A 16,422-nucleotide genomic window follows, 5' to 3' on the forward strand; every position below is an offset into this window, starting at 1 on the left:
GGGAATTATAAAACATAAGGAGCAGGTACAAATGCATAGCAGAACACTCTGGCCAAAGCTATCAGTGTAGCCCAGCTTTCCCCATGCTTTAACTCGCAGTAACCAGTGGCTAATCGGCAAACGGGGTGGCCGGCAGGAAATCATAAAGTAGCCTCGTTATTTAAAGTCAGTTTGCTTCAGTGAGGACGGAACATTTTAAGAATGTGCCAATTGTATAATTCATATAGAATTATTTGAGAATAATGAATTAACTTAGTTATTCTAGCTAGCCTCTGAGTCCTGCATCAAAGCTGCCCAGCTGAGTTTTGTCCAGTAGCTACAGCATGACTCAAACATTTTCTTCAAAAGGCCTTGCTGAAGGCGGGACAAGAGGGCTTTTCCCAGGCTAGTGTGCTTTCTGGTGATAGCATTTTCCCCACGAGTGTATAATTTTCAGAGCCACTTACACACGTCCTGAAACTCCACAGCTTTCACTTTGGCTCTTTTTCAGTCTGCTCCTGATCTGCCTTAAACCGCTTGGTCATATGGGTGTTGTCAGTGGATGTTAAGCAAACGTCTCTTTAAGAGTCTGGATGCGCCACTGGTGGTGTTGTGATTTTTCACACCCATCCCTGGTGCTCTTGTTGCTGTTATGTGCCAAATAACTCTTCTGAGGATGCTAACTGCTCTGTATGAGGAGTGTGCAGCAAAACAACTGCGTATGCTTGTAATTTCATATTTGCAATTTGGAAACAAAGCAAAGCAAAGAGAAGGTTTCCAGGTGTTCCAGCACTCCTACACAGTGCCCTGCAGAATTATTGCCACCCTTCCAAAAAAGGAGCAAATATGTTGTATTGCTACTTCTACTTGTAAACTACTGGTCTTTTATTACAATGCTGGATAAGGTGGGAGATATGCAAATGAATCTTGGTTCATTCCTTTTTAGCTTTTTTGTCCCAACCAAAAAAAATTAATCCGAGATCTAAAACCTCCTGGAATGTGATGTCCATAAAACATTGTATCCCAACAAGTGTCTCCCCACAACATCAAACACCCACCACCATAATTCTCCATGGGATTCGTTTCCTGCTTGGATTTGATTCATGCAACAGATGCTGTTTTTTGTCTCACTGGAGACAAAAAAAATTGGAAAAAACTGCAACCCAGTTCCCCAGTTAAATATTTTTAGGGAACTCTAGGCACTTGTTCTTCAGTCTTCCAAAGATGTGCTGAAATGGAGGTAGCATGTAAATGTGGGTTGATCCCAACTTGAACTGTCCAATTTGTATTCTCTTTACGGTGCTTGAGAGCAAAAAACACATGCGTCGTCTTACTGGAGGACGTAGCTGTTTCTAAAAGTCATTGGCTGATTTTATTAGTCATTTACAAAAAATATAATTCTCTAAGTAATTACTTAGGGAAACGCTTAGGATGTAATAAAGCCTCTATTTTGGGGAATGTCATTAGCACCACATTTTAAATGACAACTAAGTAAACGCTTTAATAGTATCACTGATTAACTCTGTCTCTGTTTGGGAGCGCTGTTGGGATCTTGCCCTTGGTGTGTCCCTCCACGATGTTTATGAGAGCTGATTGAGGACTCCAACAGGAAGGGTCAGGTTTGGAGAAACAGGAAACTGATGAAAGGAAGCGAAGTACGTCACACACAGGCACACTACTGCTGGTAAAAGTGATCCAGTTTCTAGGCGCAAATGGAGTTCTTCCTCAACTCACCGATGAAACTCATACTTTTGGCAGGTAGGACACCTTTTACGTGGACTTCCATCCCAAGTGACTTACAGAGGGACTGTAGATGTTGATGATCAGTGTGCTTCAGTCTCCAGAAAACATGTTTTATTGTTTATTTTAGACTAACAATTATTTTTCTTTCAGTCTTTCTTTTAGTTACATTTCAGACACGGTCTAACTTAAAAAAAAAACAAAAAAAAAACACATATATATATATATATATATATATATATATATATATTATAGCCCTCTATAGTATGTAATTCTCAGCTATATTCACATTAGTCTCTGTTTCCTACATCTGCTCATATAAGAGTTTTAGAAATGCATGTTTTCCAATCTCTACTCTTTCTTTTTGAAAAGTGTGGCTTTCGACTGTGCTGGATCCATGCAAATTATCTGACATTTGCAAGTCCTGTCACCAGCACGCAAGTTGTCGGTCAATAAATGGCTCCACTAATGGATGTTTCTGTAAGCATGGGTTTTCTGGAGATGGAATCAAGGAATGCACAGGTAAGTTATATTATATTATATTCATTAAGAATATTATATTCAGTAAGAGTCTGATACTGCAATGATCCAACAATTTAAAATAAAGAAAAGCCTTTTCATCTTTCACCCTTTCAAACTGGGAAATTATGTAGTAAAATATTGATGTTGCATTAAAACAATAACACATTTAAGAGTGTAATAGAAAACAGATGAGCGACTTAGTAAAAAATATATATTTAAGATATGTTGAAGAAAACTGCTGGTCTAAGGCAGTCTCCAAATAATGTGTCTGTATTCCTAGAAGCTGAGTTTCACTATGACTGCTTATTTAGGTTATGACCCCCCCCACCCCCACTTGCTGCTTCCCCTTGCCCCCCCTTGCTTCCCTTGCTTCCCTCCCCCCACTTGATTTAAACATATATATCAAAGTTTATAAAATCAGAATATGTTCCAGAAAAGTCCAGAAAAACAAACCATTCATTTATTTGAAGTTGAATAACTACAGAGAAATAGAAGTATGGGTATTGTATACAAATCTTACACAATTAAAAGTGGAAGTTTAAAACGCAAAATATACTAGTGCAAAAAGTCCTTTACAAATGTATAGAAGCAAAATGTAAATGACTTAACAGACATAACAGATTGTTTGTGGTGTGTTGTGTAATGCAGTGACTAATTAGTGGTGCAGGTCCCTATACAAAAATACATTTGCATAATTGTAAGCAATAGGGTACAGTTACTTAAGTATTTTCCACCTTTAGTATGATAGCTATATTACAGTATTATGGGATGAAACTTTGTTAAGATGATTAAATCTGTCCAACCTAAAACAATAACATCAAACAGCAACAAGTAACTGAACTGGGGTTAATCAACTCAAATGAATTAAATAAATAAACTATTATTATTATTATTATTATTATTATTGAAATCAAAGCATTTATTTAGGGTTGGATAAACTCAGTGCAATTGCTTGTTACCATATGAACTTGTCAATACTGTCAATACTGTCATTATTGACAAAACTGTCAATAATGACATGCTACTGGGGAATGCCAGTATCATCTTTCCTCATATTTGTTCTTTACCTCAATTCTTGCTATTTAAAGAGAGACATTTTTTTCAGATGGAGCATCATGTGGTGCAGATTGTGCTCAGAAAAACTTGCTTTCCCCAGTCGATTGTAAGAGGTGCCTTTCAGACACATTTCCTGAGTGGCTGATAACCCCGCCGTGTCTGGGAGTACAGCAGCATGGCTAAGAATATCCCTTTTCCGCACAGAGCGAGGACAGTGTGGAACGAAACTTCACATAGCAGCACATTAAAGGGCTGCCAACTTGAGGCATCCACAGCAGTGTAATAAGATGTGGCTTACTGGGCTCTGATCATTTCATCTGGACAGGCATGGGAATCTATTGATAATAGTAATATTGATAATAGTATTGTGTTAAAGGTTTTTAGCCAACCAACAAATAGTTTAAAACTATTTAAGTAGATTATTTCAGGAAAACATATTACTATCGATTATATTAGTGATTGAGCAATACACTGTATGACAACTACATATAGTACATATAATAAGGAAAAATACATATAAATGGCCGTTTATTTTTAATTGAATTTTTAATGCAATAATTGAGTTTAATCAAGTAATTGTGACAACACTGGAAAACATAAAGGACAAATATATGAAATAAGTACCTAGTTTTTTGTGTACTGGTTAGTGGAAGATAAATACCTGTTACTGCCCAAATAAACAACTCAGCTGACTTAAGTCTGTACTGTAGTAGCAAATTGTATATGTCTTCTACATGTTCTTATTGATGCCTCAACTCATTTCACCAGAGTAATTTACAGTGTAAAATCTGTCATTTTTACAGTTTTTTTACTTGTATTACTTTTTAAACATATTATTCTTTAATCTATTTATTGTTTAGTGTATTTTCCTCTTAGTGTAATACTTGTTAACAGTCTGTTTGTTTGTTCCATGTCATAACTGTGTTGCTCTTACCAAGTACAATTCCTTTATTTTTATTCCTAGCAAAATAAAAGAAATTCTGAGGTAAAGCTCCAGCATATTGACAAGAGAGCCTTGTTGACTCACGTGCATTTCTATACACCTTGCAGACGACAACGAATGTACAAATGTTACAAACATCTGTGGAGAGAATGCCAAGTGCAACAACACTAATGGAGGCTATTTCTGCACCTGCAATGTGGGCTACAAATCAACGGGAAAAGCAGAATTTCAAACTAACGATGGAACCCACTGCATTGGTAAGGCATCCCATTCAATTTGCAGGACTGCTATATTTTTTAGACATCACATATTTCAGACATTCAGTACCAGCAGGTCTGTACACCCTTCACATTTAGACAAGCCCCAGCTGCGTTTCCATGTCATTAACACTGCTCTCATGTGTGCCACAGATATAGATGAGTGTAAGGACGGTCAGGAATGCGGCCCCTTCTCCAAATGCCACAATACAAAAGGAGCTTTCTACTGCTCATGCCTAAGAAATTATACAGCATCATCAGCAGCAAGGATGTTTCAGCCACGTAGTGGTATAGAGTGCAAAGGTGAATACAGCTGACACACACACACAAACACAGGTATCTTCAAAACGGCAACTTTATAATAAAAGGGAAAATTTGTCAATGTAAAAAGATTTTATTTTAAAAGTCATTTTGGAGCATTTCTATTGATCACAATGTAACTCTGACACAATGTAAATTACAATAAAATGGAGAAACTATGTTGCAGATTTCACATTTTCTGCACAGGTTTCAGATAATCTGAAGGAAACTTGTGGAACTAGCAGATATAAATGATTATGAAATGACAGAGAGAGCTGCAGAATATAAAGCATGAACCAAGTTATGATAAAAATATATATATATATATATATATATATATATATATATATATATATATATATATATATACGTGCTCAGATCAAAAGGCAAGGTAGAAATGTGTTAAAATGACTGTAGAGAATTACAGTACATGATTTATCATGCAATGTTTAACAGATTGTATTCACCAAAAAATGCTAAACACTGTGAAGACAAAAAAAAAAAATGTTTTTCAAAACTATTAAAAATTGAAAATTTTGATTTGTCATGCAGGTTTCCTAAAAACCTTGTATCTCCAAAATGGCAACTTTACAGTTGCAGGAAAAATGGAATTCAGTGTAAAATTATTTTTGGAACTCTTCTATTGGTCACAATGTATGTTTGTCACAATATATAGGACGACTACTATGTTCACAATAAATAGCAAAAACAGCAAATGTGGAGATTCTGGGAAGCTTTTGGTGACAATACAGTACATGGTTTATAATCAATACGTTCTTGATTTCTCTAAAATGCTAAAAACATTCAATACAACATTTCCAAAAACACCTGGCGTGTAGTTTAGAATATTTACACATACATTATATTACTATATATAAAGCTAAAAATGTATGAAAATGTTGAACAGTAGTATAGATAGCATATCCACAGTACTTATCATCTGAGAAACTAAAACTACTTATCTGGACAAAACAATGTAACTGTATAATAAACACAAATTAAGTGTTTGAGTGTGTTAGATTAACCATTTGCAAAAACCTCCTGTGAGAGGCCAATTGCTTATGTTTCCCATTCAATGCCTAGTTTATCTATCAGTGCTTCATTAAAGCAGATCAGATGAGCTGTGGTGGAACTGAATTACAGATGGGCAGACAGAGACAGATATAGACAGAATTCACTAATTTATTCATGTAATATTCAAATATTTAACAGACTCTTTTTGTGATGTTTTAGAGGACCCAAAAAAGGACTGTCATCAGGACAGTAAATGTATTTCAGAGACTGTAAATGCAACAGTACAAAACGTAAGTATTGTTATAACATTCTCCATACATTACTGCAACCAACCGATATCGCTGTTAAATGTACGGAAATAGTACTTTAATTAGTATAGGTTCTTTACATCATGTGGAGGTTAGATGGGTGATCACAGTAGCAGATTTTATTTGTAATTCTTTGTATTTGTTTAATTATCCATTGACTCATTTATTTTCAAGATTGATCCTGTCTGTATACTAGCTGTATACTATACTACATTTTTGCCAGCTGTTATATAAGATACTGGGAAATACAATATATATATATATATATATATATATATATATATATATATATATATATATATATATACTGTAGTGTGTGTGTGTGTGTGTGTGTGTATAGATAGTTTGTTTGTACAGCATGCATGCATATGTGCATGTGATGTCCAGCTCTGTCGGATGTTTTTCAGCCCACCTTACTGAGAGTGGCCCTTTTACATATTTGCCTTGGACCTTGGGTGGTCACATTGTACTCAGGAAACAGCTGTAAATGAAATTGTACAGTAAGAGCTTCCACGTTGACCATGTGGTTTCTGGGAAGTAGGACTTATTTATCCGGGCAGGTGTGAAGTACAAAGGTAACACAGGGTCAAGCAAAAGGCAAGAGTATATGGGGAAAATATTGTATAAAGAATTTAGCTAAGCTTCTCTATTAAGATCATGGTAACAGCAGTAAAGTACATTTTAATTTAAATTTAAATTACAGGCATATTATTTTGTAGGGGTGTAATGAAACAGTCAGTCCGCAATTAGATCAGATTCACAAAACTAGGATAAAAAATAATTATCATATATTTGAAAAACATTTTGATTTAAGTGAACTGATGTATGAATGCAGCTGTTGCATAATCTACTAATTAGAGTAGAGCTAGAAGGCAGGAGGAGGGACCTCTTACATGACCGTGCTGGAGGGTTGTTGGTTGGTTCTGGTCTTTTTGCAAATCTTGATGTTTAAACAATGCACTTGTATTAAATATAATATAAAATATCACAATCATGCAATGTTATGCTTTTTTGACACTTTATTATATCCTTTTCTGAATCTTGAGATTTACTGTTAAGTAATTCTACTGTGAATTATTAATTCACTGATGGGTACAGTATGAAGTTACTTATCGGAGTCTCATTTGCACTCAAATAATGTGATTAGTTTTCAAAAAAAGAAACAGATGACTATGGTACCGTATGTGTAGTTTTATTCCACTGTCTGATCCCGAATGCAGTGTAGTCTTACTCTGGGTTTTTACTCTGGACACACAGAGGGAGAAGAGAAGAGAGTAGAAGAGAGAATGGTGCACTCTGCTGGCATATGTCTGAAATGTTGTCATTAGTTCCATCTTATTTTCCCTACTTTCCCCCTAGCCTGTTTAGCTAAAAGTGATTTGGTTATGCGGTGATTTAGTTAGATAGTCAGTTGGTAATGTTGTGATTTGATCATGTTGTGATTTGGTTCAATAGTTGTTATAAAGTGGGAATAAGCTACATAGGGATTTGTTTTTATAATGATTTGGTTATGCTGAAATTTGTTGTGATTTGGTTATAGGGTGAGTTGGTTATGTAGCAACTAGGGTATATGGTGATTTGGTTGTGTTGTGAGTTGGTTACATAGTGATTTGGTTATATAGTGATTTAGTTATGTAATGATTTTTGTTTATTTTAAATATTTATTTAGAAATTTGGTTATATAGTTATGTTGTTATGTTATGGTTGTGTTATATAGTAATTTGGTTATATAGCGATTTCATTATACAGTGATTTGGTTAAGTTGTGATTTAGTTATTTAGTAATTTGGTTGTGTAGTGATTTGGTTAAGTTGTGATTTGGTTATATGGTGATTTGGTTAAGTTGTGATTTAGTTATTTAGCAATTTGGTTGTGTAGTGATTTGGTTATATAGCGATTTGGTTATGTTGTAATATGGTTAGACACTGATTTGGCTATACATTGCACATATTGTTTCCTATTGTTTTTACAATCTGTGATATTTAAATGATATTTACATTTTTACACGGTTCCCTTATTTTGCTATTGTCTTTTTGGAATTTTTAACTTACTGCTGCAGAGACAAAGACAACTGGACAGGACATGCTTTTGTCCACGTACATACAGGGCTTGCATAATGGAATGACCTTGAGGTCAGAAGGAAGTGCAGCGTCATCCATACTATCCCTCTTGCTACTGTGCTATTGCTGGTCATTCAGGACAAATTCTTATATGCTCCAATTTTGTATAGATATATGTTTAATAATAACCTGTCAGAATGTTTGGTTTTCTAAAGAACCTTTGCGTGTTAAGTGGAGATTTAGAAAAAATTATCCACAGTAAAGATCTTTGAGAAAGCAAACGTGGTTTCTTCTATAGCACAGCTCCAAACGTTCAAGTTGTCTTTGCTTTTAAGATGGAGTGAGAGAAAGTATTGGTTTTGAATAAAAAAGTAAAAAACAGATAAAGGAAACCAAAAAAGGGCCAAATTAAACTGCCTATAATAATAATTTAATAATATCAATGAGTTTCACTCGTTCATACCCACACTACCCACTTTTTTTAGTACAAATATTACAATGAAGCAAAAACATTTGTCATTTCTGAAATATACAGTAAAAATATAATGCACTGAATGTACTTGATTCAAATGTATACATTTTTCTCAACTGGATAAAACATATTATATCAATGTCCTTACTATCAAAAGCAAGCAAACTGAAATGTAAAACTGGGTTGATGTAGAAACGATATACCCAGTCAATAAAATGCTGTTACTGATGGTTTATCCCAACTCAGAATAGTATCTAAAGCCCTTTTAATCTGTTTCATCCCTGTAGATCATTAACCTGCCAGATCCACAGCAACAAATGGAGGAGATAAGGAAGCAAACATCAGGTGATCTCGCCCCAGTTGCTGTCATCTCTTACATCGAAGCCCTGTCCATCTCCACCTCACATTTCGCAAATCAGTCTCAGAAAGAAAGTGAAATAAATACAACTATCAGGGTAACTGTTCGATTTTCTCCTTTGACAACACACAGTACATTTTCACTGGGCTGTATTATCAATGTGGTTACATGTGCACATATATTTAAAAACATAGATTATAATGCATATTAGGTAACAATGTCTTATTCCAAATGAGTTAAGAGTGTTTCTGTTGGTCCATTCACTGTGAAATGTTACCACAATAAATAAAAAAAGATTTTATATGCTGTGACTGAAACCCACACTGTGTTATGAAGTTTTGATACATTTGAATATTTGTGACCAAATATTTACTGTTTCAGTGATAAATTATTCTTATTTTTATATATTTTTACATATGGTAGATGAAAGTGTCTGAAAGCTGAGTCGCGCTAAACGGGTCACACGGGTGGACATGAAAATTGTGTTGTTTTGTAGAGTTTGGTGGAGAGCGTGAATAACCTGGCTGAGAAGGACGAAAAGGTGGCATGGGACAGAATGAGTGAGGATGTGAAGGACTATTGCATCACTAAGCTACTCCACACTGCCGAACAGGGTGCACTGGCTCTGTCTAAAGCCTACAAACAGGCAGTCGAGGTGGAGGTCAACACCAGGGACGTAGGTAAGACAAGCGACAATCGGTTTCTCTGACATATGGTATGTAGGTCCATACTTCCATTCCTTCCAGTCTTATAGCTTATATAACATAAAATTTATATTAGTTTCACAGGATTTACTGAGCAACTAGTAATAAATGTTGGGGTTTCGTAATGATTTCTTATAACAGGTGAAAATGTCTGGCAGAATATACTAAAATACTACTATTTACAGAATTCGATAGTGGTTTGTTGCACATAGTGGTCTATTATGTAACATCTAGGCCTGGACCTAGTCTTTATCACATGAGCAGTGATGAAGATGTGAAATAGTTAAATGCTAAAAGATTGTACAGTTGAACATAACAGGAAAAGAAAAAAGTGTACAAAAAAAAAGAATGGGTAATTGATAGAAACTATTACATTTTACTACTGAGTTTTATTTCTCATTTGTTTTGAGGCTTTAATACATAACTGAAAAGTTGTTTTACGATTTTAAGAGTTCATATTATTTATTTTTTTATATTCAGTCATAGTTTTCATTTCACAGCTTTTTAGATATGGGATATCTAAAGATATCTATGAGATGGCATAGTCAATAATCACATGAGAATAAATGTAGCAGTAATGTAAACAAAAGCAGGATCAGTTTTCACTGTGGGTCAGCCAGCTAACACAATGTCTCAGGCCAGTTCTGGAATGATTTGGGAAAACGTTGGTAATGTCTGGAAATGTCTGAAGAGAAACAAAGCAGATCTCGGAACTGTCTTAACAAAGCATTACAAGCTTCTAAATTCTTTCTCCTAAACCTCCCATAACAGAAAAGTGGAGATCAACATCAGCATTTAATTGTAGGACGTTCTGGAGACAAATAATGCTAAAATAATCACGAGAAAAGGTTTCTGAGATGTAGAAGAGAACTATGAAATAACTAATGTCTGCAAGATTGGGATGAGATCAGTCAGTTATTTAAAAAATTAAGGGCTTTTTAAACTGGGAGCAACACAGGTGGTTCATCAGGTGAGCACAACCCTGTAAATACACTATTCACATCCCGTCAAAAGTTTTTCAATTTTATGGTTGTGACACGAGTATCATGCTGAAGTCATCTTAATGATATTTAGGAGAACTGAATGAAATTAAGAGAGAAACTTAGAACACTTCATTCCTCTGATGTGCAGCATGATTTCACATGCACTGTGAAATGCAACCGTCTCAGAAAAGGTTTTCATCACTGTGCACTTCTCTGTTGACAGAACTCAAACTCTACAAATTCGACCCTCGCCAGCAACAGAAGCCTAGCGTCTCAGTTTCCATCGGGGGAGATTCCATTTCACTGAGGCCCAAATACAGCAGGGAGCAAAGCAAAAACGGTGAGAATTCAGAGCTCCTCATTAAAGCTCTGCTCTTGATCTCTCATATAACCCACAGGCCCAAGAGATGCAGTACATGAATTATGTTTTATGCATTAGGGAGCGTCTCTGTGATATTCCTCCACTACGACAGCGTTGGGCCTCTGCTGAAGCCCACTTCTGACCCTGGTGTGACAGACTACAGTCGCTATGCAGCGGCTGGGGAGATCACGGTAAACTCTCCTGTAATAGCTGCTGCTGTAAGTCCACCCAGTGCTTTCCCCTTGGACCACGTGACCTTCACACTCAAACACAGTGAGGTATGTTCAAAGTTGACCCTTCATCATGAACTCTGTGTTTAAACCTATGAGCTGTTACTACAAGCCACAGTCCAAATTAAAGCTTTGTTAACAATGGATGCAATTAGAAGATAGAAGACCTCTGAAGCCCTCGCAATATTTGCAGCCTAAATTCATTTTCTTTTGTTTTCTTTTTTTATTAAGCCAATAGACCCAGAAACCGATGAGACTAAATGTGCATTCTGGGACTACTCACCCACCAAAATGAGGGGTCACTGGTCCCTAGAGGGTTGCAAGCGCTCTTCCGTCAACAAGAGCCACACCACCTGCTCCTGTAATCATCTGACGCACTTCGCCATACTTATGTCCTCCGGCCGGGCCAATGTGAGTTTGCACTGTCAACAAATAATGGCATGGAGATCTAAGTGACCATGACGAAATGTCTCTGACAGTAAATATGTGTTTGTTTACACAAAAATGTATATTTATACATATTTATACATTTCTGTTTCATTTTTGTGTATTATAAAGTCAAATGCACAGTGAGCCATGCATTTTATGCGGCAGATATAAATCTATATTTTGACACACAGACAAAAGCACAAGGAGTTGGCAGATGGACTGCTGTCCAAATACTATCCCACTATCCCAAATATTATGTGTTGTCCTCCATCTAATTAAACAGGACTAATTACACTCTTTGCAAAGAAATGTGCAGTTAGTGTTTTATGCATTAATGATAAACCACAATGTGCTTTAGAAAAGTAAATTGTGTATTACTATAACCATATGTATCACCATACGATATAATATTTCCCACCTCTAAGTACACTATGATTATTTACTTTATATAAACTAGGATTGTGTCTGAACTAGCTACCATATACACATGGGAACCAAAGATCATATAAGTGTTAACATGCTAAATTAGTTAGCCAACAGGTTAGTTAGCCAGCTAGCTAATTAACCAACTAACAATATTCCAAATTAATTAGGTAGCTAATTAGCTAACTTAGCTGGTTGTATTTTTGGGGAACTACTACTCAAAGATGTCCATATTGATAAGATGAGTGCACATGAACGTAGCCAAGAAAGTACTAGTGCTAAAACACTTTACAGTGTAAAGTGGTTGATTTTATTTAGCCAGCTATTTAACTGCATATTTAACCACCTACCAGCACTACAGGCTAAAGTGTTTTTAATGGCTTTAGTACGTCCACATGTGAATAAACAGGTTCTGTTTTATGCAGTCTCTGAATAGTAGTAGCTGAGGAGAAACCATACCAAACACAGCACAACAGAAAAATACGGTCTCCCATCCACTTACTCAGCCCCCACATATTATATGTAAGGTCAGTTTATGAATGAATAAAAGAAAAAGAATTCCTCAGAATATCTGAGCTAGCTCTGCTAAATTGAAACTGAAATAATCCAAACTCAGATCCGTCCTGTAAAGGCCTGGCCTACAGTGTTTAGGACGTTACTCAGCACTGCTAGCCTAGCGGTCCAGGTCAGTTATAGTGGCAGAAATGTTTAAACTGTTAGCTACCATTCACTCTTGCATAGCATATTGGTTGGCAAACCGTTTGGCAAAAAGAGGCAAGGTTCGTAAACCCCACAGAAAACGTGAAAATGCTAAATAGCTTGCAGTACTTGCTTTAATGTGGTGTAACACAGCTTCTCGCATTTATGCAAAGTGGGCCTGAATTTCCACTTCTAAAATCTACAAAATATCTTCGCTGTCCAATGAAAACCATGTATCTCAAACCATGAAAACTTAAAACAGACAGAAATGGAGATACATGTTTTTCATTGGACAGCAGCGATATGTAGTTTGAACTGGGGCACCTAAACTGGCACTGAAGGTTTGTTAGTTACCTTACAGATCTTCTAAACTGTGAGCGAGCGAGAGAGAGATTACTGCAGCAGCTCTATCATCGAGCCTAAACCACATTTAATACACAATGAAAAGGATGTCAATTTTTCCACATGTTGCAAATGAGATGTGCCGGAGTTAAGACCAAGTTTTAAAACCCATCCACCCCATATAAAGGTTAGGTACTAATCCATTAAGGACATTTTGAGAGTGTATTGATGAAGTTGCCAGACATGATTTACTCGGTTGCCCTGCCTTCTAACACAGCCATACCTCAGAGTTTAATCTGTGTTTATTTTCCTCCTCAGCTTGCTGCTCACTATAATGTGCTGACTCGCATAACCCAGCTGGGCATGGTAATCTCCATCATCTGCCTTTTTATGTGCATCTTCACCTTCTGGTTCTTCAGCGAGATCCAGAGCACTAGGACCACCATCCACAAGAACCTGTGCTGCAGTCTTTTCATGGCTGAGTTTATCTTTCTGGTTGGGATAAACATGTACACACACAAGGTGAGCATGTCCAATTCTGTCAAGATTACGCTCATAAATTCCATAAAATTACTCTAAATATTCAGCCTTTTCCCTTGTGTTTTCCATGCATTTTAATGGAAAATAAACTGCAAACACCCAGCATTCCAGGCAGAAATATTTTTGAGACATTAATGTGCTGGGAAACATTTCTCACAGCAGAAATGTGCTTTACATCTAAATTTACATATGAAAAAATATTTATATAATGAATATTTACATTTGTTTTATATTTTATGTTGAAGGATAAGGCTTTGAAGAGGGTTATTTTAGATAATTTGGCCAGCATCACATTAGGGTCAAATAATTGTGGGATAGACATATTTATAGAAATACAAATACTTGTATTAATTGAATAACAGTATTTATTTCTTTTCTGCTCCACACTGCAGTTGTTTTGCTCAGTTGTTGCTGGATTGCTGCATTACTTCTTCCTGGCTGCTTTCGCATGGATGTGTATCGAGGGTATACACCTGTACCTGATTGTTGTTGGAGTCATCTACAACAAAGGCTTCCTGCATCGCAACTTTTACATATTTGGCTACGGAAGTCCTGCAGTGGTTGTCGCAATTTCTGCAACTCTCGGCTACAAATACTATGGTACAAGTACTGTGTAAGTATAGACGTAGCAATCGTCATAATGCATGATACCTTATAGAGGACATTTAGTGTGGCTGTAACATTCATCAACATGTTTGTACCAAAGTGCAAGTGCAGGCCTATTGTAACATAACGTACAGCAGTAATGATAAAATACTGCCAAATACCCAACCCAACATTGGTACGATGCTCAAAAGCAGGTAAAAATACTTTGTTGTTGTTATTTTTCAGGTGTTGGCTAAGCACGGAAAAAAATTTCATCTGGAGTTTCATCGGACCTGCATGTCTGATTATTCTGGTGAGACAAAATTAAAAAAAAATTGTCTTTGATTTCCTATGATTTGATTTGAGTTATGATTTCCTTTCTGTAATCTTTTCTCTTATTGTTACATCTAGGTTAATTTGTTGGCTTTTGCGGTTATCATCTATAAAGTCTATCGTCATACAGCAGTAAAGAAACCTGAGATCAGTCACTATGAAAATATCAGGTGAGATGTCATGCTTATGTCTAGATCATTTCATCCCAACTCATCTAGAGTCTGCCAGGCCATGCTGTGGATTTTTTATAAAAAAAAATAGTCAAGCAACATCTTTTATTTTTATCATGCAACCATATAGACTTTCAGAACTGTGCTCAAAATGTTTTTAAGTTCAAGTTTAAACATTTGATAAACAGGTCCAAAATTGCTGATAGCTGAAATACTAACTTTTGGACAAAATTTGAATCTGCCACCTGTTCTTTACAAAGTCAATGGACCAATAGAAATGACCCAAAATGACTTGGAATAAAACAATTTACTTGTTGTGGCTGACATTTAGGAAAATCCACAAAATTCAAATTGAATTGATGAATTGATTTTTTATTCAATTATTATAAAAAAAAAAAATTGTTTCAATAATTCCTTCCTTAAACCCAGGTCTTGTGCTAGAGGAGCTCTTGCCCTCCTGTTCGTTCTCGGAGCTACGTGGACTTTTGGTGTGGTGCACATCCTCAATGAGACGACCCTCACAGCCTATCTCTTCACGTTTGCTAACGCCTTCCAGGGAATGTTTATCTTCATCTTCCTCTGTGTTTTGTCTCGAAAGGTATAGTGTGCTTTCGTATGACACAGTTCTGTCCAGACTACATGTACCCCAAATGATCACAGCGTGTGATTTCTACTTTAGTGGCATAACCACTGAAATTTCTCCTTTACAGATTCAAGAAGAGTACTACAGACTGTTCAAGAATGTCCCATGCTGTTTTGAATGCCTGAGATGAAGAAATCACACCACGACAGCCACCACTGCAGCAGCATACTGAAAAGTTTCATACAATTGGAACGCTACACCTTGTAAATAGGAACTTGCAGTTAGTTTGCCACCAAAAACACTACATTTTGGGGAACATGTAAAAAAAATAGTTATGTGTAGCAAATGGTAGCTCCAAATATTTATTTTTATGAGTCCATCTACAGAATTAAAGTGCAAGGGCATGTTCATGTAAATGTAAAATATCAACTTTTAGTATGGAAGAAGAAGTGTAGCGTAAGGTAAAAATTGCACTAGACCCAAAGAGACAGATAATATGATGACCCCAACTGGCATATTTAAATCTACATGGAAAGGTGAGGCTAAGGGTAGTAATTGGTTTGGCTATGGGATCGCACCTAATGACTTCAGTCATATGAAATCCACAATTTCTATGAATTCCTAATAAGATCATACATACAAAACCCAAAGGATCAGAGTATGCATAACTGTTCATATTCCCTGTGGGCGCTTATGAAAAGTAGCTAAAGTGCACATTCATGTGAAATGTGCTTGAGTAAAATGTCATTTTTGCTTTTGTACTTGAGTAGTAGTAAAGTACTGTATACAAACACAAACAGAACTACTTTATTTCCAGTAGCTTAAGTTACATGTAATCATTTGTCTTCTGTGCGTACTGTAATAACTCACTGTCATCAACTAACTTATGAGCAGTGTAGATGTTCTTCACTTATGCTACAAACAGGTTCTGAGACGACTCCATAATTAGGTGTGGGCAATGTCTGATGGCTTTACAGTAGCTGATGAAGCATTAAAAAGGATTTTTTACTTGTTTTGATGTCTACATGTTTT

The 16,422-nt window shown here is 36.1% G+C and overlaps 1 protein-coding gene across 1 annotated transcript; it reads left to right on the forward strand.

Annotated features, from left to right (window-relative positions):
- Positions 1-1,667: 1,667 nt before the first annotated feature.
- On the forward strand, positions 1,668-16,403 carry adgrl4 (adhesion G protein-coupled receptor L4). The gene is made up of 16 exons (XM_072660295.1): positions 1,668-1,737; positions 2,092-2,241; positions 4,348-4,497; positions 4,651-4,800; positions 6,031-6,101; positions 8,938-9,105; positions 9,505-9,688; positions 10,919-11,035; positions 11,135-11,334; positions 11,518-11,697; positions 13,498-13,701; positions 14,112-14,332; positions 14,551-14,617; positions 14,716-14,807; positions 15,237-15,405; positions 15,518-16,403. The coding sequence occupies exons 1-16, from the start codon at positions 1,692-1,694 to the stop codon at positions 15,578-15,580; spliced, it is 2,232 nt and encodes a 743-aa protein (XP_072516396.1). The 5' UTR covers positions 1,668-1,691; the 3' UTR covers positions 15,581-16,403.
- The last annotated feature ends 19 nt before the right edge of the window (positions 16,404-16,422 follow it).

This window comes from Salminus brasiliensis, chromosome 17 (genome assembly GCF_030463535.1).
Source record: "Salminus brasiliensis chromosome 17, fSalBra1.hap2, whole genome shotgun sequence".
Taxonomy (NCBI): Eukaryota; Metazoa; Chordata; class Actinopteri; order Characiformes; family Bryconidae; genus Salminus; species Salminus brasiliensis.

What these genes read in the sequence shown, in the direction of transcription:
- adgrl4 (XM_072660295.1), top strand. Translation starts at nt 1,692, where the DNA reads ATGGAGTTCTTCCTCAACTCACCGATGAAACTCATACTTTTGGCAG. An exon ending in TGTCCTCCGGCCGGGCCAAT is followed by an intron (nt 11,698 to 13,497) that starts GTGAGTTTGCAC and finishes TTTCCTCCTCAG; the next exon opens with CTTGCTGCTCACTATAATGT. An exon ending in TACTATGGTACAAGTACTGT is followed by an intron (nt 14,333 to 14,550) that starts GTAAGTATAGAC and finishes GTTATTTTTCAG; the next exon opens with GTGTTGGCTAAGCACGGAAA.